Here is a 17,064-nt window from a genome sequence, read left to right on the forward strand (position 1 = left end):
GGTGTTGTCAAAACTCCAAATAGTATATATGATAAACTAAAACACTAGATTTGGAGAATTTAATAATCAAATAAGTATGAATAACATATTAAATCCATTTCCCAGAAGTTACCAAAGCAAATGTGAATTACGAGTTGTGTGATTTTTAATAGTTTATTTATGTGACCTTGACACAGAACGAAGGTTATTCGAGCTCTTCCAGTGACTCACGGCATCTTCTTGGTCTCTGTGTTTGATGGAAAACTGTGAACTAAACGTCACACCACTGCGTCACCCCACCAGGAAATGAAAGTGAACCGTGGTGCAGCGTTTTGTCTAAAGGAGGGAGGGAGGGAGGGGAGTGATGACGCATAAGGCTTCCCAGTATATCCAACGTTAAGTAAGATCTACACTAGTTTAAATTCCTATTTAAAAAGTAATTAAAGATATAAGGTAGGACAAAGAAAAGCTAACTACTTATTTCCACATGACAAAGCGCTCTATATCTCACATATGTTTGAATAAGACTCTGCAGCTTTGGTGCAAACATGCTACAAGACTTTTACATAGTGTAATTCCCTTCAACAGAGAAGCTAATAGAAATGTAATTACTTCTGCTCAACATGTGTGCAGCCAGCCGCTTTTCTTCTTGCACCCTGCAGTTCCAGCCGTCTGTCAGTAATGCTGCATCTGCATCTGTCAGCGTGCACTACATGAGTACCTCTGCTGTACTGGTTGACCTTTGCTACAGGTGCTACCTTCACGGATTATGCAGCAGCTGACGTGAATAACCAATTGGTTTCTCCTCTCTGCTCCTTTCTCATATTCACATCCTCCACCCCCCCAAAAAAAACAATGTTCCAAAAAAGTACAAATGGTTGTTGCCTGGATTGTTATTTTCAATACCCCCACACCTTAAAAAAAACATGTTTGCATGCCATCTGTGCCTCTAAACCAGACTCCAATGTGTTAAAGTCAAAATGTACCTTGTGAGAAGTGGAAGGTACAGTATGTTCCCTCAGTGAACCCAGCCACAAGCACCCAAAGGATCAGGCACCTTTTGAGGCGACACGTCACACAATAACTACGTTTTTGTAAATGAATTGACCTGAACTGTGATCACCTGATCCTATGTCTGACCACGACATTGGACATTTGTATTGTGTTAGACTTTTATAACAATGAAACGTGTCTTTCACCCTCTGTGACACCCTCCAGTGGCCGCTAGGGTTCACTAAACACCAACAGTGGGCAGATCAGAGAGGTTGTCATTGAAAGCACCTTCTCAAACCTATGACATCATTTTAGTTTTCATTAACACGTGTTAATTCAACTTTTTGATACCATTATGCCGTGACTGACAACATAATAAGCATCTATTTCCGTGTGAGTATTTGGATAGAGCTTCTTTTAAGGCGCATCCAGTGACTGAGAGGCCTCAGCTGGAAGCACCTTGAAATGAATTAGCAGCCGCAGACGCTAATTTCATGTAATGGGATTTGACGCGTCGTCAGAGAGCCCAGTTAGTGTGATGCTTGAGCATCTTTGACACAATGACAAGAGAAAGTAAAAGCGCAGTAGTTTGCAAATAAGTCACGTCCACCCCTCCGTCTGTCCCTCTCTCCCTTCTCTCTCTCTCTCCTCTCTCTCTCCCTCTTGGTCTTCTCTCCATCTCCCCTCCACTTCTGATTGGTTTTCTCCAAACATAATTGGAGGCAAAATTTGATATGCTGAATGTCATGGACAGGAAAGAGGTTTCGCCGGCGTCTGCTGCCAGCATGAAGAAGAAGGCGGCGGGCGCCAGCGGCAGCCGCCCCAGCGCACCGGCGGCCAAATGCACGAGAAGCAGCAGCATCCAGAACCGTCTGGACTCCGGTTCTCCCGCAACACCGAGCGCTAAGCAGCCCGGCGCGGCCAGCAACGTCGTGATGGACGAGACGGAGGACGGAGAAGAGGAGTCCAAGTTTCAGCATCCGCGGTTGCGCCGAGCCGGGGGGAGCGGCAGCGGCAGCGGCGGAGGTGGAGGGGGAGGAGGAGGAGGAAGAGGAGGCAGTATCAGAATGAAGAACTTTACGCCAGGAGGGGGAGCCGCGTCCTCGGCTTCCAGGAGAAACTCAAACAAGGAGCCCAGCCATACGCACCCAGAGGACGCTCTCGCGGTTCCACGGCCCACTGCTGCCTCCAGAGCCACCGAGACCCAGACACCCTGTCCGGGCGATGCTGCCCAGCGCGCCGAGACCAGCAGAGCATCTGGGGCGGAGGCGTCGGCGTCAGCGGTCGCGTTAGAGGTTTTACACGTGACAGTGGGTGATGGTTGCAAAAGCGTCGCTCCAATTTCCAGTATGAAATGCAACAAAAACGGAGAATGCAGGAGGGACTCGGGTACCGGGAGCCTGCGCTCAATCATCTCCAAGCAGGAGAAGCAGACAGGAGGGTCGGGGAGGGCCGAGGACGGAGGGAGCGCCAAGCGAGGAGCCTGTAACTCGACCACCGCCAGCATGGACGGCTCGATCACACCAGGCGGGTCCCTGGCCGGGGGGCACGGAGGAGAGAGCGCCAACCCCGGCACTACCCCGGTGTCCGGCGGTGCCCCCGAGAAAAGGGACTCCAAGGTGTCCTTCTCCAACGCACCAAGCCGGAAAGCGTCGTCCTCGCTGCACGGCCCGACTCAGACTCAAACCCAGCAGCCGAGGAACTCTGTCACTTTCCAGAAGCCCGAGGATGGACCGCCAATCGTGCCCGCCGAGGACGCGGAGACTCAGGGCAGCCAAGTCAGCTTCATGCAGCGGCAGTTTAGTAGTATGCTGCAGCCTGGAGTTAACAAATTCTCCTTGCGCATGTATGGAAGCCAAAAAGCAGTAGAGAGAGAGCAAGAGAGGGTCAAATCAGCTGGAAATTGGATTATCCACCCTTACAGCGATTTCAGGTAAGAGCTGGGCGCTGCCATTGGCCGCACGTTGAAAGTCGTGAGGGGCCGTAAGTAACTTATAGTGAGTTACCACTGTGACTCCATGGGAACACGCACACACATGGTTATTGTTCAAGGCTATACGGGCTGCTCGACTTGTCAGCTCACCCCCTTGTGATTGAATCTGTAAACCAAAAGAATAGAACCGATGCACTGCAACGTGCTGCCGTTTATCCCCCCAAAACAACCTGTTGTCAGGCAAATTGAGCAAAGAGTGTCCTCTCAAGGTTGCAAAGGATTCCTCTGCCCGTCTACACGTAGTAGCATGTCTGGGATGCTCAACAAGCCCGGCCTGCTAACACTTTTCCTCGCAGCACGCTCACATTCAACAAAGAGGACGTCGCTCATTCGGGCTAATTTTACAAAGCCATTGTTTTTTTTTTCTTCTTCTTCAAAGAACTGGTTAATATTCGTTGGTAGTGTGTGTGTGTATGCTCAGTGACAAGAGCCGTGCTGACTGGATGGAGGCTATATGCGCGCCTGGGTGCGTGCGTGCGTACATGCGATGCACTCAGTAATGGAATGTCACCTTGAGCCAAGTGTGCGAAAACCTCCAGCTCACTGGAGACATGTCCGCCCGCATATACGGATCCCCTGGATCCTGCATTTCAATGACGGACACACACACACACACACACACACACACACACACACACACACACACACACACACACACACACACACACACGAACCCAGCTCATTTTCTCATCCAAATATTTAGACACACATGTTACGAGCCGAGAAGGCTCCTCGTGACTCGGGCTTGATGAATTAGCATGTGAGCGTTTGTTTTCTTTCTTTCTCTCGACGTGTGTCAGTCACTGAATGGCGTTGAAACCCCCGTATGGGTCCGCGCTCGGCTGGTTTCAGCACCACACAGAGTGGACAGCTCCCGCCTGGCACCGTGTGCGCGCCGCTGCCTTCACCCCGCCCTCCGCAGCGCCATTCACGCCCGGCCCGTTTGTACCACATCGCGACGACTCAGAGGACCAATCGAGCTTGAACTTGAGACACGTCTTCCCCAAGCAGAGATGCAGCTTTCACGACTTAGGACACCTTTCTCTTGCAAAGCAAGCTCGCAGTGCACGATGTGAATACGCAGCTGCGCTTTCCGTGATATCTGATGCTAATTGATCCACATATATACATATATTGAAAGTAATGCAAAGTTCTTTCAGACATTTCCATCGGGGCGGGTGTTGTTCCGTGAAGTGAAGGAGTCAGAGCTTGTTGCGTAAGTCGCAGTGTAATGACTCAGCGCTGCACCTGTCCTGCAGAGCTTCCTCTGACGGGCTCAAAGCTCACTGTTTCTGACTCTCCCTGTCCCATTCCCCAAACTGTCACATCAGCACCGCTAAGAATTAGCACGGTTTTGTGTGTGTGTGTGTGTGTGTGTGTGTGTGTGTGTGTGTGTGTGTGTGTGTGTGTGTGTTTTCTTCTTTGTGGCCCTTCTTGGCTTCATGGTTAGTTTCTTGAATTCTTTCTTGCCTTTGAGTGTCATATTTTGTGTTGATCTGTAGAAATAACTGAATAAAATATCAAGTATATATATATATATATGAAGAAAAAAAGAATTAGCAAGACATAAGCTTAAGCTTATCCTTAAGTTGGATAACAGCACGAGATGCAGTCTAATCCATTAAAACCTGATGTTCTGTCTGGAGTCCATCGGCCCTGTTTAACAGCTCAAGACACTTTTTTTTATCAGCTCGACACTTTATGCCTTTTCTGCAGCAGACAATGGTCTCAGTTAAGCCCCCTGATGTAAAACATGGTTGAACACAATGAATATGCACCCTAGTATCCTCTTCATACAATAGTTTGATCATAAGGGGTTGAGTTTAAACCCAAACACATCACAGTGAAGCTTATGTCAATACATCGTAGATAACAGGACATATGTCAGTTTCTTTGTAAGGGAAGAATTATTACTTCAAAACTTTTCTACACATTGGATTTGTATAAGAACATAAATGACACATTAAGCAGGTAATCATTTTTCAGTCATAGTTTCCTGCACTTTATTTTACACACACATGTAAATCAACCCAATGAAACAAGAAGCATGAAGTAAGAAGATTGAAAGTTGCATCGTCATCATTTATAACTCTGAGAGTGTACTTTCACTTTGGACTAGAAAACCTATAGCAACAACAAACAATTCTGCCAAAGACAATCACAAGATTAATGATCTTGTGTGTGTGTGTGTGTGTATATATATATATATATATATATATATATATATATATATATATATATATATATATATATATATATATATATATATATATATATATATATGGAGACAAGTCTTATGACAGATGTCAATCAAGTGCAGCTGCTGCTTTACACTTTCCATCTTGAGTTAGGAAGTCACTTTTTGCCTGTAACTGCTCTTTCTTATTTGACTCTATTTGTGTCTCTCCTCCCTGCTTTGCCCTCCTGTATTCAACACACACACACACACACACACACACACACGTTACACTATATCATGCACACACTACATCTACACACACGCCTGCTGTAGGTTCTACTGGGATTTCACAATGCTGCTGTTTATGGTGGGCAACCTGATCATCATCCCCGTGGGCATCACCTTCTTCAAGGACGAGACCACGACGCCCTGGATCATCTTCAACGTGGTCTCCGACACCTTCTTCCTCATGGACCTGGTGCTCAACTTTCGCACCGGAATCATCATTGAGGACAACTCGGACATCATTTTGGACCCCGAAACCATTAAGAGGAAGTACTTAAAAACGTGGTTCATTGTGGACTTTGTATCCTCCATCCCGGTGGATTACATATTCCTCATCGTGGAGAAAGGGATTGACTCGGAGGTGTACAAGACTGCTCGGGCCCTGAGGATCGTCCGCTTTACCAAGATCCTAAGTCTTCTGAGACTGTTGAGGCTCTCCAGACTAATACGCTACATTCACCAATGGGAAGAGGTAAGAATACTTCCACGGCTGTCCCTCCGTAAATATTATATTAACTCTGATCACACAACTCTGAGCCACAGAGGAAGAAACACCCGTAGTCTGTGATGAAAAGGTCAAGGATTTGCCCCCGATATGCAGATTGTTGGCTTGTGACCAAACCCACAATCTGCCGCTCTGTCTGCTCCAAGCGGCCTCGCTCCCTCCGCCTGGAGGCTCGATATTCATGTTCTCACCTGCCACCTGGTGAGAAATGTATTATGTCAGCAGGATGTTTGAGCTTTAACAAACTTTGCATTCTAATTACTGTTATTGTCACACAAGCCCCTCCACCCCCCACCCCTCTGTCTCCCTGTCTGACCTGACAGTCCCACAGGCAGCATCAGGCGGTCTAATAAGCAGCCTATTACCAGGGCAAACACAGTTAATCAATTACGCTGCCAGAGGAAGAGCAGGTGGAGTAGAGAGTGATGATAATATGGAGCAGGGGGGCTGTTGACTATGATTATATATGTCACTAATTGTTCATTTAAAGGGATCGGAGAGGTTAGGTGAGCTGGCATTTCCTCAGAGGCCTGACTGATAGACTTTGAGTATGAATATGGGCGCTGTTGCTGGGTAGTCCCCTGAAGTTTGAACTCAACGACCCGGCCTTGCCCTTCCTGGTCGCTCAGCTTTTATTTACTTTGCGAGGCGTGGATTTTACCGAGGCAGCCGCTCCTTTCGGACTCCTTCCTCAAAAGAAGGAGGGCAACCTGGGAGACAGGAGGTCCGACAATGTCACAAGATCACTCGACTTCTCGTTCGTGCCAGTATTGGCAGCCCGGTGTTGGCATTTTGCAGTAGTGAGCAGCGCAGTGGGGCTTGGCTGCTAACTTGACCTTTGGATAATTGGATTTCAGAAGATATGATGTGATGCGTGCACACATACACACACACGCACAGTGGTGCATGATGGGAATGGATACTTGGCATGCATGGAGAATGAGACGAGATATGTGTCAGAGAGTGAGATGCGGACACATGGAAATGCCCAGTTTCAGAAAACCAGTCTGTTGGACATTATCTGTTAGCTTATTTTAAAAATCCAGGACTCTCAACCCTGAACTACTTTAAGTTCCTACAGCGTTCTTAGAGCTGTCCATGGTGCTGAACGCGTCCATCAGCCGGCACAACACAACTCGTACAGTTTCTCTCATTCATACATAATGACAATGAGACGACAAATTATTCTATTTGGTCAGTTGCATGTCGATAGACCAGCACATGGAGTTCATGTCCAGTCTCATTCAGTCTCAATGACCCATTTACCAAACCCGTCTCCATGTCTTACTATGAAACATGTTGTATTTTCTACATATTCAGACCATTTAAAGAGCTTTGTCGCTTTAAACGCAGCCATTAAGCATAACAAAGGGTGGTTTCTCGATGTCAGTCGAGTGATAGAAGATTCGTCTGAGTGACTGTCCGGTGACTCAGATTGATTGATGTGTAAGACGACATAGACTATCAGTTGTTAAGGATCATGATGGTCCCTGTCCATCACCCTGTGTGTATGAGTTTGTGTAGGTGTTGGCACACGTCTGTGCGCATGTGTTGTTAGTGTATCAGTGTGCCTGCAGGCTTCGCTTGTGAATGTTTTGTGTGTGTGTGTGTGACTGGACTTTGTGTGCATGTTTGAGCCTCTGATTGATGTCATGCGTCTCTGCATAACAAATGTCTCGCTGCTCCCGCTGTGTTTGATGTGGGGCTGATGGAAAACCTGTCTCCCCTGCTCGTTAATCAGACTTGGTATAATCCAAAAGATACTGTGGAGCTGAGTGGGAAGCAGTCCAGGCTGTCACTGAGATATGAATTCAATACCCAAAGTGACACATATAGGAATTCCATATTCACATAGTTCATATTGTAAAATCCAACATATCCAACAACGTTTCAGTCTTATGAACTCCCCCTTCCCTGCCTTATTGTCTCTCTCCAGATCTTCCATATGACCTACGACCTGGCCAGTGCGGTGATGCGGATCTTTAACCTGATTGGTATGATGCTGCTGCTGTGTCACTGGGACGGCTGCCTCCAGTTCCTGGTCCCCATGCTGCAGGACTTCCCCTCAGACTGCTGGGTGTCCCTCAACAAGATGGAGGTATATATGACAGGCAGTCGTGTCGGCGCATACCGAGTTGCACACATCACCCCCGGAACTGGATTTGCATCTTTTATTCTGTGTTAATTGGGAAAGAAACTAACGGTGGTCACAGAATATGGATTTTATTGTCTGACCGCCATCAGCAAATATTGGCTGAATGTCCATCAATATTTATGACAATTATAAACTCTCTCTTGTTTTGACTAAAACAGAAACCCTTATGCACGAGTGAGGATAGTGGAAAGATTCAATCTGTGTATGAACTTCTTTTTCTTAGTGTCAAATCATCTATTTGCCACACAATTCAATCTCTGTAGTTTAGTTTAGTATTGGAGGAATACAAAGATGAAATGTGTTAAGATTGAGCCTTTTCAAATATAAACATGAATAGACTGAAAGAAGACTCAGCGGCTCTGTGGAGCTCGTTAGCGGTGATGTCATCCTGCTAACGAGCTCACCATGCTGATGCTAACATGCTGATGTTTAACAGGTACGACGTTGATCACATTCACTATGTTCGGTGTGTTAGCATGCTAACATTTCCCATTCAGCACTGAACATAAAGGTCAGGGGAGTATCAATGTCAGTATCGGCTTCATCCTCTGAGGACCATGCATGCCCGTACACAATTTCATGGCAATCCATGCAACAGTTGTCAATATATGTATTAATTGTAAAGGGAACTGACAACATGTCCACCCCCAGAGCTACGCTACTGTGGCTAAAACGGTGGGATCTTAGTTCGCTGCAAATCGTCATATATATAATGTACTTTTGATCAATACGGTCCACTTTGAAGTCAGTATGTACATTTAGGGGCCGGATATTATCCTGTTGAACTTATGCTATTACTGAATCAGGAGGGAAAGGTCAGTGTATCTTCCCAACACATCAAGAAAATGATTCAAATCACCGGCTTCAGCTGAAGCGTTCAGCCGGCGTGCCAGACAAAACAACCACGGGACACCAGTAAAGAAGCTGTGAAAAATAAGCCGGAGAGATTGAGGCACAGCTCCAGATCCCCCCGTGCCTCCTCTTCAGCATGTTGGGCTGATGACAGGAAAGATAAAAGGGGGAAACAGAAGGATGGAAAGGTGGTATAACCTGGCAGCTGGGCTCTTTGTTGCCATGCCTCTCTCAGGGAGATAAAAGCTGCTTGTTTAGACGTCCTGTCTGTGAGCCTTTCATTGAGCGAAGGGAGGCCACGCCAACCCAGACATGAGAAACGGGTCTAAATGTGCTTTTAAACAGATTGGGTCCCGCTGCCCGACATCTGCCACCACAACTTGTACGTTTAAGATTTAAAGTAGTTCCTCGATGGCATGAAGGAGCTTTTGTTCTTTATTGCTGTCCAAAAGTAATTCCTCTTGATGTTGTGATGAATGAATGTCCTCTCTTTCATGTTGGTGAGAGGAAAGGAGGTTGTCTTTGAACATACTGCACTTCTACCGGCCCTATTTTGTTCACATGGACAGTATTGACTAAATTATATATTATAATATTGACCAGTATCGCAATATAACAAATTTAAGATAAGATATAATAATCCTTCATTAGTCCCTCAGTGGGGAAATTGAAGACGGCTTCTTTAGCTCTGAGAAATGTAGCTTTTTTGCAAAAGGTTTTGACATTTGGACAGAATCTATGGGACCTGTAATGAATTAAGATGCTGATATGCAGCGTTACTCTCATCTATTAATATGCTCTTCTTTTATTCCCTGTGGAGCGTGTAAAAAAAATACATAAATCGTGCTGACCTTGCCTTTAAAGCACCGCATGCAAAGCAACCTTAACTTCAAGAGAACTTGAATATTTCTACTTTCATAAACGCACGCGGCTCACAAGAGGACAACCTTGTGCTGCGCGTGCGGAGCTTAAAGTCCAGGATGACGAAGTTTGAAGTCGACAGGCCTCCGACTCCTCCGTCACTCTCTCCTCCATCTGCATAATCAAAGATGGTCCGTCTCCAGAGAGCCGTCACTCTCCGAACCAAAAGGGCCGCTCTGGCGTGGCGCTCGCTGCCTCCAGCCACCTGAGACCCCCCCCCCCCCCCCCTCTCACTATTGAGTGGCTGACAACTTGTAACATCAGCCTTTGTGCTGCAGCCACAGCGCCATCTATCAAGCCTGGCACCCTGCGGTGGCACCGGTGGCGTGGGGGCCCCTGAAGGCAGCGTCCACGTAGGACGTTCAGAACGCTGTAACTTTGGACGACGACCAGTAATTGGAATCAGTCAAACTCGTAATACCTCGGGGAACAGAGGTTGTTTCTTTCAGTGCACCCCAATCCCGTCCGTGCATGTCGTCCGGTTTGTGTTCAGCGTTCTCTTCACGCAGCTTTATCGGCGCCGTGGTTAATCTCTGCTGCAGAGGCTGGTTTGGTGGCAGAGCCCCGCTGCATCAGCGGAGGCGACGAGGTAATGATCGTGACAGCAGCGCTACCTGACAGACACAGGGTGTATGGTTTCAACTCTGTAATTACAAGCGTGTGTGTGTGTGTGTGTGTGTGTGTGTGTGTGTGTGTACCCATCCCTTATTGTATCCACATCACAGAGATGTCTCCTTCTTATTATCCCCCACTGCCATCAGCAGGAGGAGGCTTTGCAGTACACTGGTTTGCTCCCTTGGAGAAGATAAGCCGGTAATTACCACGTACGGTGTTTTATCTCTTTATTTACTCACCGCACCCAGTTGGACCAAAAGGTATTTTCTGGACGTTGCAAATTGGATATAAACTACTCACAGGGCCTGTAAAAGGATATACTGTGAACGTGGAAAGTAAAAGCTGCTTTCCAACCTCTGGAAATGGATCAGACACGAGGTGGTGTTTGTTTCCTGGGCGAGGAGGAGAGGAAAAGATGAGATTATCTCAGTCCCAGAGGAACTCAGATGTTTTTGTTTCTGCAGAATCACTCTGTGTTGAGGGCCAGTCGTGCTACAGTATCCTGCTCCAGCGAGACGTGCGGTTACTATACTTAACTATTCCTTAAGAAGCCGTGAGCTTATTGTGTTAAAGTGCAAACGTTGCTGTTCTGAAGACGGTCTCTTGTTGCATACGACCACCATGAAGGAAGCAGGGATCATGTCCATGATGACTTGCTGCAGTGAAGCGCTCTGCAGTTACTGATGCAGTGTTGTTGTGGCATCTTATTAAGACGTTTCTTTCATATTTAGACTCATGAGTTAAGTTCTTAAAGCAAGTTGGTGTATATATATATATATATATATATATATATATATATATATATATATATATATATATATATATATATATATATATATATATATGCCACAACAACAACTGCATCACCTAACTTTAGCTTTTCCAGAATGCTGAATTGCTGAATTCATCCAAAATCTTCACAGTCTTTTGATTTTTTTTAAAAACAAACACAAATAACTGAGTTAATCAGTTTAATATTAATCATTACACCTCAGCTTGTGATCTTGATCGCATCGTGTCTTCTGGCTCTCTGGAGACATATTCACAACTAAAAGTCTGTGTTATAAAATGAGGTCGTAGAGCTTGATAGACATTAGCAAGCAATTAAGCTATTAAGTTGCATGGAGGAAACAGTGGGATCCTACATTTTGGAAACGTTGAACAATTGATATTCAGACAAAGAAAAATGTATTTGAGTTTGTTAACAAAGTGTTAAGCGTACTTAGCAACTTATAAATGCTGAATACTGTTTATATTGTGTTATCTGCACACAGAGAGGAATGCAACAGCTTTTAAAGGAATCATTTGACAGGTTGGGAAAGATGTTTGTATACTTTCTTGTCGTTAGTTAGATGGGAAAAACAATACCATTCTTATATCTGTGTGAGATACTGAGCTCATGTGGTTAGCTTAGCTTAAAAACTTAAACCCCCTCTAAAGCTCACTGATTAACAAGTTACATCAAGTTTTCTTTCATCAGTACACAAACAACAAGTTGTGTTTCCTTCTGCTTCCAGTGTTGCTAAGCTAAGCAAGCTGGCCATCTGAAGTTTCATACTTGTCGCCTGGCATGTGGTGTACTTTCCTAAGATTTTGAACCATAAACGTACATTTTGGTTCAAATTGATGCATTAAAACCATCTACACAAGGAAGCCATCACACGGTGTTCTAGTTGGAGGATGAAATACATTGGGACACTTTTCTTTTGGCCTATAAATGAACTGTTGAGGGACGAGGACGCCTCGCACACACACACACACACACACACACACACACACACACACTGAGGCAGACGAGAAGAAAGGAAGACACAAAGAGAGGAAGCAGGAGGCAGAGCTGACAGGCTTTGCTACATGTGTGCTGATTATCGTTTGATATCAAGCTCATCAGCCGTTGGATGCACATCAAGATCGGTCATTCAGTCTCATATGTGGCACTTTTTCCATTATCTGCTTCTTCCATTTCTCTTTCCTTCCTTCCATTCCTGCACCAATCAGTCCTCCAGCCAGGGAGGTGTGAAGTGATGAGGCTGGTAATGGGGCAAAGGTGTGTGTTCTGTGTGGGTCTCTGTTGGCGCACGTGTTTTTGTCATTTGTCGCTCTGGATGCGGCTGCGTCGGTGGGTCGGTCCACCGCATTGATCCAGACGGAAATATAACAACGACATGAGGGATGGTTTATAGAAATAGACGTTCATTGTTCCCCAGAGGCCGAATCTTAATGGTTTCAGTGATCCCCAGACCTTTCCTTTGCAGCCACCAGGAGATTGACATCTGTGTGTTCACAGTGAAATGTCTTGACGACCTCTGGGTGGATTAGCGTACGGTGTGAACCAGATGTTCCCTTCCAACGCTCTCATCAGTCATACTTTTTGCCACCTTCATGCACGATAACACTTTAATGGTAACAGTGGAAGAAAAAGGATGAAAACACTGATGCTTTTGAACAAACTTTATGCATAACCACACAAAATAAAGACTGTTTTCATACATCTCTTAACCTTTTGGAAACTGTGCGCTCCCATTTTAAGTCCCAGCATGCCCCATTCAGACAATCTTTTGGCATAAAATACGCAATATTTTTCAATTTTTTAACTGAATGACACAGTTTTTTGACTGAAACTCCTTCCTAACAGGACAAGACTTTGTTTTATTGTGATTCTTGTTGCAGATTCTGATTCTTTAGGTCCTAATCTTTCCATAAAGGTGTCTTACTGACGCTCCATGAGGCATTTTTGGGGATTCTGGCTCATATCATGCTGGATGTTCATATTACAGATATCTTTTAAAGTGATTCTTTTTGCAGATATACTCCCAAGACTTTGCTGAACAAATACATACAATAAACACAATATTGTAATCAATGTGGGGTTCCTACTACGACTCAAACACAGAGAAAAAGAGGTCTGGAGACAAAACTGTTTTCATCGGGTTAACTTCACCCAACATGTATCTCACCTTTTGCTAACACCATCTTTACACAAGTGAACTTTGCAATTCTTGCACGTACATATCTTAACACTTTAGCTCTCGTGACAAACCCCTGATGAAAGTTTCTGAAACACGTTTCCAAAGACTTTTACTCTGACATCTCTGTCTAATTCCTCAGTACGACGGCTTCATTTAGGGCTCTAATCTTCTTGTTCTTGTCCGTGAGCTTTAACCTCACTTGAATTATCACACACACTCTGAGCTGAGTGAGGTACATTTCATTACTTCTGTAAGGCGCATGCGAACCTCTGGTCATTCTGTTTGGCAAGTAAAATGTCCATGTGAGCACATAAGAGAGACATATGAGGCCTGCTGCACAGCGAGGTAAACAAAGAGGCATTTAAGTGTAAGATTTAAAGCTCTTTGCTTTATCAACCAACTTCAAACAGATCTGCAGCGCATGGAGATGCCGTTGACCAACGAAGCAACTGAAACCTCTGGGGAGGGCCGTTGAGGATGCTCTGGAGTCTCTTTCTCCCTCTGTCTTGCCTGTGCTATTTCAGAATCAAAGTGCTCATCATTCATCTATTATTCAATCTGTTTCACTCCACTGTTTCTCTTTCTGTGTTCACATACACCATTTAGCCTCAGTCCACTTGGTGGAGCTGTATTTATTTTGGGACATTCGTTTCCTCTTTGCTCGTGAGGGAGAAGCGCTTGTATGACCGCGTGGTTCTCTTCATGTCCCGTCTCCTCCACCACAAGAAACATAGAAGACACACGCGGTTGTGTTGCTGATTTTTTTCTACATTTGCTCTTTAGTTCACTTGCAAATAGTGATGATTTAATTGTCGACACATTTTGTGTTATTGATTTATTCATTATTTATTACAGCAACACATTGTGAAAAGTGCCTCTTGCTATTTCACTTTTACCTTTCTACCTTGTACAATGTGGATGTTTTGGAGGTGGCTTTAACAGGATAGTGATGCTGATTTAGTCATTTGAAATAAGGGAAAAGGAAGTGTGTATTTTAATGTAATAGCACATCCAATAGACTGATGATGCTCCTCCATAAGCGAGGAGAGAGGATATTGCTGATTGCCTTTGCTGAATGCAGACTGTAACCTCTGTGTATCGCCTGCTACACATTTAGAGAATAGCAGTGTGTGTCTGTGTGTGTGTGTGTCAGGGGCCGTGATAGAATATGTTGTTTTTTGTGACCTTGACGCCAGGCTCCAAGAGGTTTTCAGGAGGTTGTCATTAATGTAATTTTTCTATGGACAGAAGCGGCTTCAACAACAGAGTTCCAGCAAACAGGAACAACCTGGATTTCACCCGCAGCTTTATGGCTTTACCTTCATGCAGGACTTGATAAGCGGCGTCGGCGTCAGCAGTGCGGCGAGGTGGAGGTCACCACAGCTGGAGCTCATGAAAGCAAAAAGGGAAACAAAAGGGAGCTGGTGGACAAAAGATCAGATCAATCGAGCTCGTTCAGATTTCTCATTCAGCCGTCTTCTGGCTGGAAGCTCCAGTGAAATAACACAAAGTCACTGCTTACATTCAGGACAGCGTTGATCAGATGTTGTCACAGTAATCCATCAACAGGAGAAATGCCCCTCCATATATCTTCAACCCTGCAGCCTGGTGGCCGCGGCTGTCACCTCCTCTTGCTGGTTCCTATTCACGCAGCTCTGAAAGGGCATATTTAACAACCTCTCATTATCATTTCTCTCTGAGGAAATAATTTCCAAACCGTCTCTACTTTACTGATTAGGCCTCGAAGGATTCCCCTGATGTCGTTTCCTCTTCCTCCCTCTTTCCTTCTAATGCATCTCTGTCCCGGGAGTTCTCATTTGTTTAAGTGCCTTTCCATGACCCCTGCATGTCCCCGGAGCTTCTCCTTCTGACTCCTTCTGCTGCCACTCTTCCTTCAAAACATGCCTTTTTTATTTTAATGTAACATTACTGTGTTTAACTATTTGCTTATCTCTCCTCTCCCCGCAGAATGATACCTGGTCAGAGCTGTACTCCTTCGCCGTATTCAAGGCGATGAGCCACATGCTGTGCATCGGTTATGGCCGGCAGGCCCCGGAGAGCCTTTCAGACATCTGGCTCACCATGCTGAGTATGATTGTAGGAGCGACTTGCTATGCGGTTTTTATTGGCCACGCCACGGCGCTTATCCAGTCCCTGGACTCCTCCAGACGGCAGTATCAGGAAAAGGTGAGGAGCTTCATTAAATCACCTTTGTCCGGTGTTCTCAAACCTTTTGCTGTTAATCTCTTAATCTCCAGTTTTCCTCGTTTATTTCCCACTGAAGGATAAGTTGACATTTTAGGAAATATTTGCATTCTTGCTGTGAGACCCAGATGAGCAACTCTACAGTACATATGTAGCTGCTAGCATCACCTGCCAGCTAGCATAAGTTAGCATAAAGGGGAACTCCATCTACCAGCACCTCCAAAGCTCTTTAATTAGCACGCTACGTCTTCCAGCGCTGATGATAGTCAGAGCCTCACATTACCTTACGCATATAATCCTTCTACATCTCTGGTATCAGGTCTGTACCTGTGATGGTTGCGGCTCTGTTTGGCTGGTCACAGCGGGACAGTTTCATGCTCACTGCCGGTGCAACTAAAGAGCTCCAACGTGGTCAATATTAAAACATTATCTTAATTGATCAAAGCAATGGTATAGTGTGTCATTTATCTCTCCTCTCCTGTGTGTTTGTTAGTGCAGCTGATGTCACGTTACTGAATATTTGCTGCTGATTAAATGTAAATTCAACGTATTGCAGGTTCATCGATTTAGGATTTGGGATTTTGACAACTAAAACCATCAGCGGACATGTTGGTGTTGTACATCAGGTCACACCATGATGCTTTGGGTTATGACCTCAGTCACTCAACACCGGATACTGTTGAACCTTCCACATGGTCATTAGGAAGTATTTTTCTTTGCAAACCAGGAATGAGGACGTGGATCAGAGCGGCGCTGCAGCCGTAACGGCACAGCCGCTCTGTTTCCAAGCAGAGTCTCGCTGGCAGGGGAGCAGAGGGGGTGTTACTGGTTCTCAGCAGCCAATCAGAGGCTGCGGGTGTGTTCGGCCAGGTAGAGCCACGTCGCCAGAGGCTGGGCGTGTATGTGTGTGTGTGTGTGTGTGTGTGTGTGTGTGTGTGGGCGCTGATGTCGGATAGAGAGAGGACGAGACATAGAGAGAGAAAGAGAGAGAGAATGTGTGTGCGTGCGTGTGTGTGTGTGTGTGTGTGTGTGTGTGTGTGTGTGTGTGATATAATGTCCCCTTGGGCAGCAGTAGAATTGATGAGGCAGCAGACCTGTGTGTCCTGCCAATGTCATCCTGAAGGTGACGTAAGCAGCCATGGCCGCCTCTCATTCTCTCATCACTCGTTCACTGGCTCTCTCGCTCTACCTGCACTCTGTGTCATCTGTTTGCATCTTTAACTATCCCCCTCTTTTCATCATCCCACCCCCTCTTTTCTTTTTTCATCCACCTTTGAAATATTTCTACCTGCTTTTCTCCCGTCTTTCTCTCGTCTTCATCCCTCTCTCCTCTCGTTTCGATCTGAATCTCTCCTCCTCTTCCTCTTCCTCTCTCTCTCTCTCCATCCTCTCTGTTGGTGGTGTCCTTGAGAG

At 45.6% G+C, this 17,064-nt stretch overlaps 1 protein-coding gene across 1 annotated transcript in view; it reads left to right on the plus strand.

Annotated features, from left to right (window-relative positions):
• The first annotated feature begins 1,706 nt into the window (after positions 1-1,706).
• The window catches only part of LOC137781904 (potassium/sodium hyperpolarization-activated cyclic nucleotide-gated channel 2-like), a 28,695-nt gene continuing 13,337 nt past the window's right edge, over positions 1,707-17,064 (plus strand). Inside the window, exons 1-4 of the mRNA XM_068570916.1 lie at positions 1,707-2,905; positions 5,478-5,901; positions 7,871-8,032; positions 15,415-15,633. Coding sequence (XP_068427017.1) covers positions 1,707-2,905; positions 5,478-5,901; positions 7,871-8,032; positions 15,415-15,633 — 2,004 coding nt within the window. The remainder of the gene's footprint in view (positions 2,906-5,477; positions 5,902-7,870; positions 8,033-15,414; positions 15,634-17,064) is intronic.

This window comes from Clinocottus analis, unplaced genomic scaffold (assembly GCF_023055335.1).
Source record: "Clinocottus analis isolate CAN_PGR_092001 unplaced genomic scaffold, fCliAna1.0.p SCAF_11, whole genome shotgun sequence".
Classification (NCBI taxonomy): Eukaryota; Metazoa; Chordata; class Actinopteri; order Perciformes; family Cottidae; genus Clinocottus; species Clinocottus analis.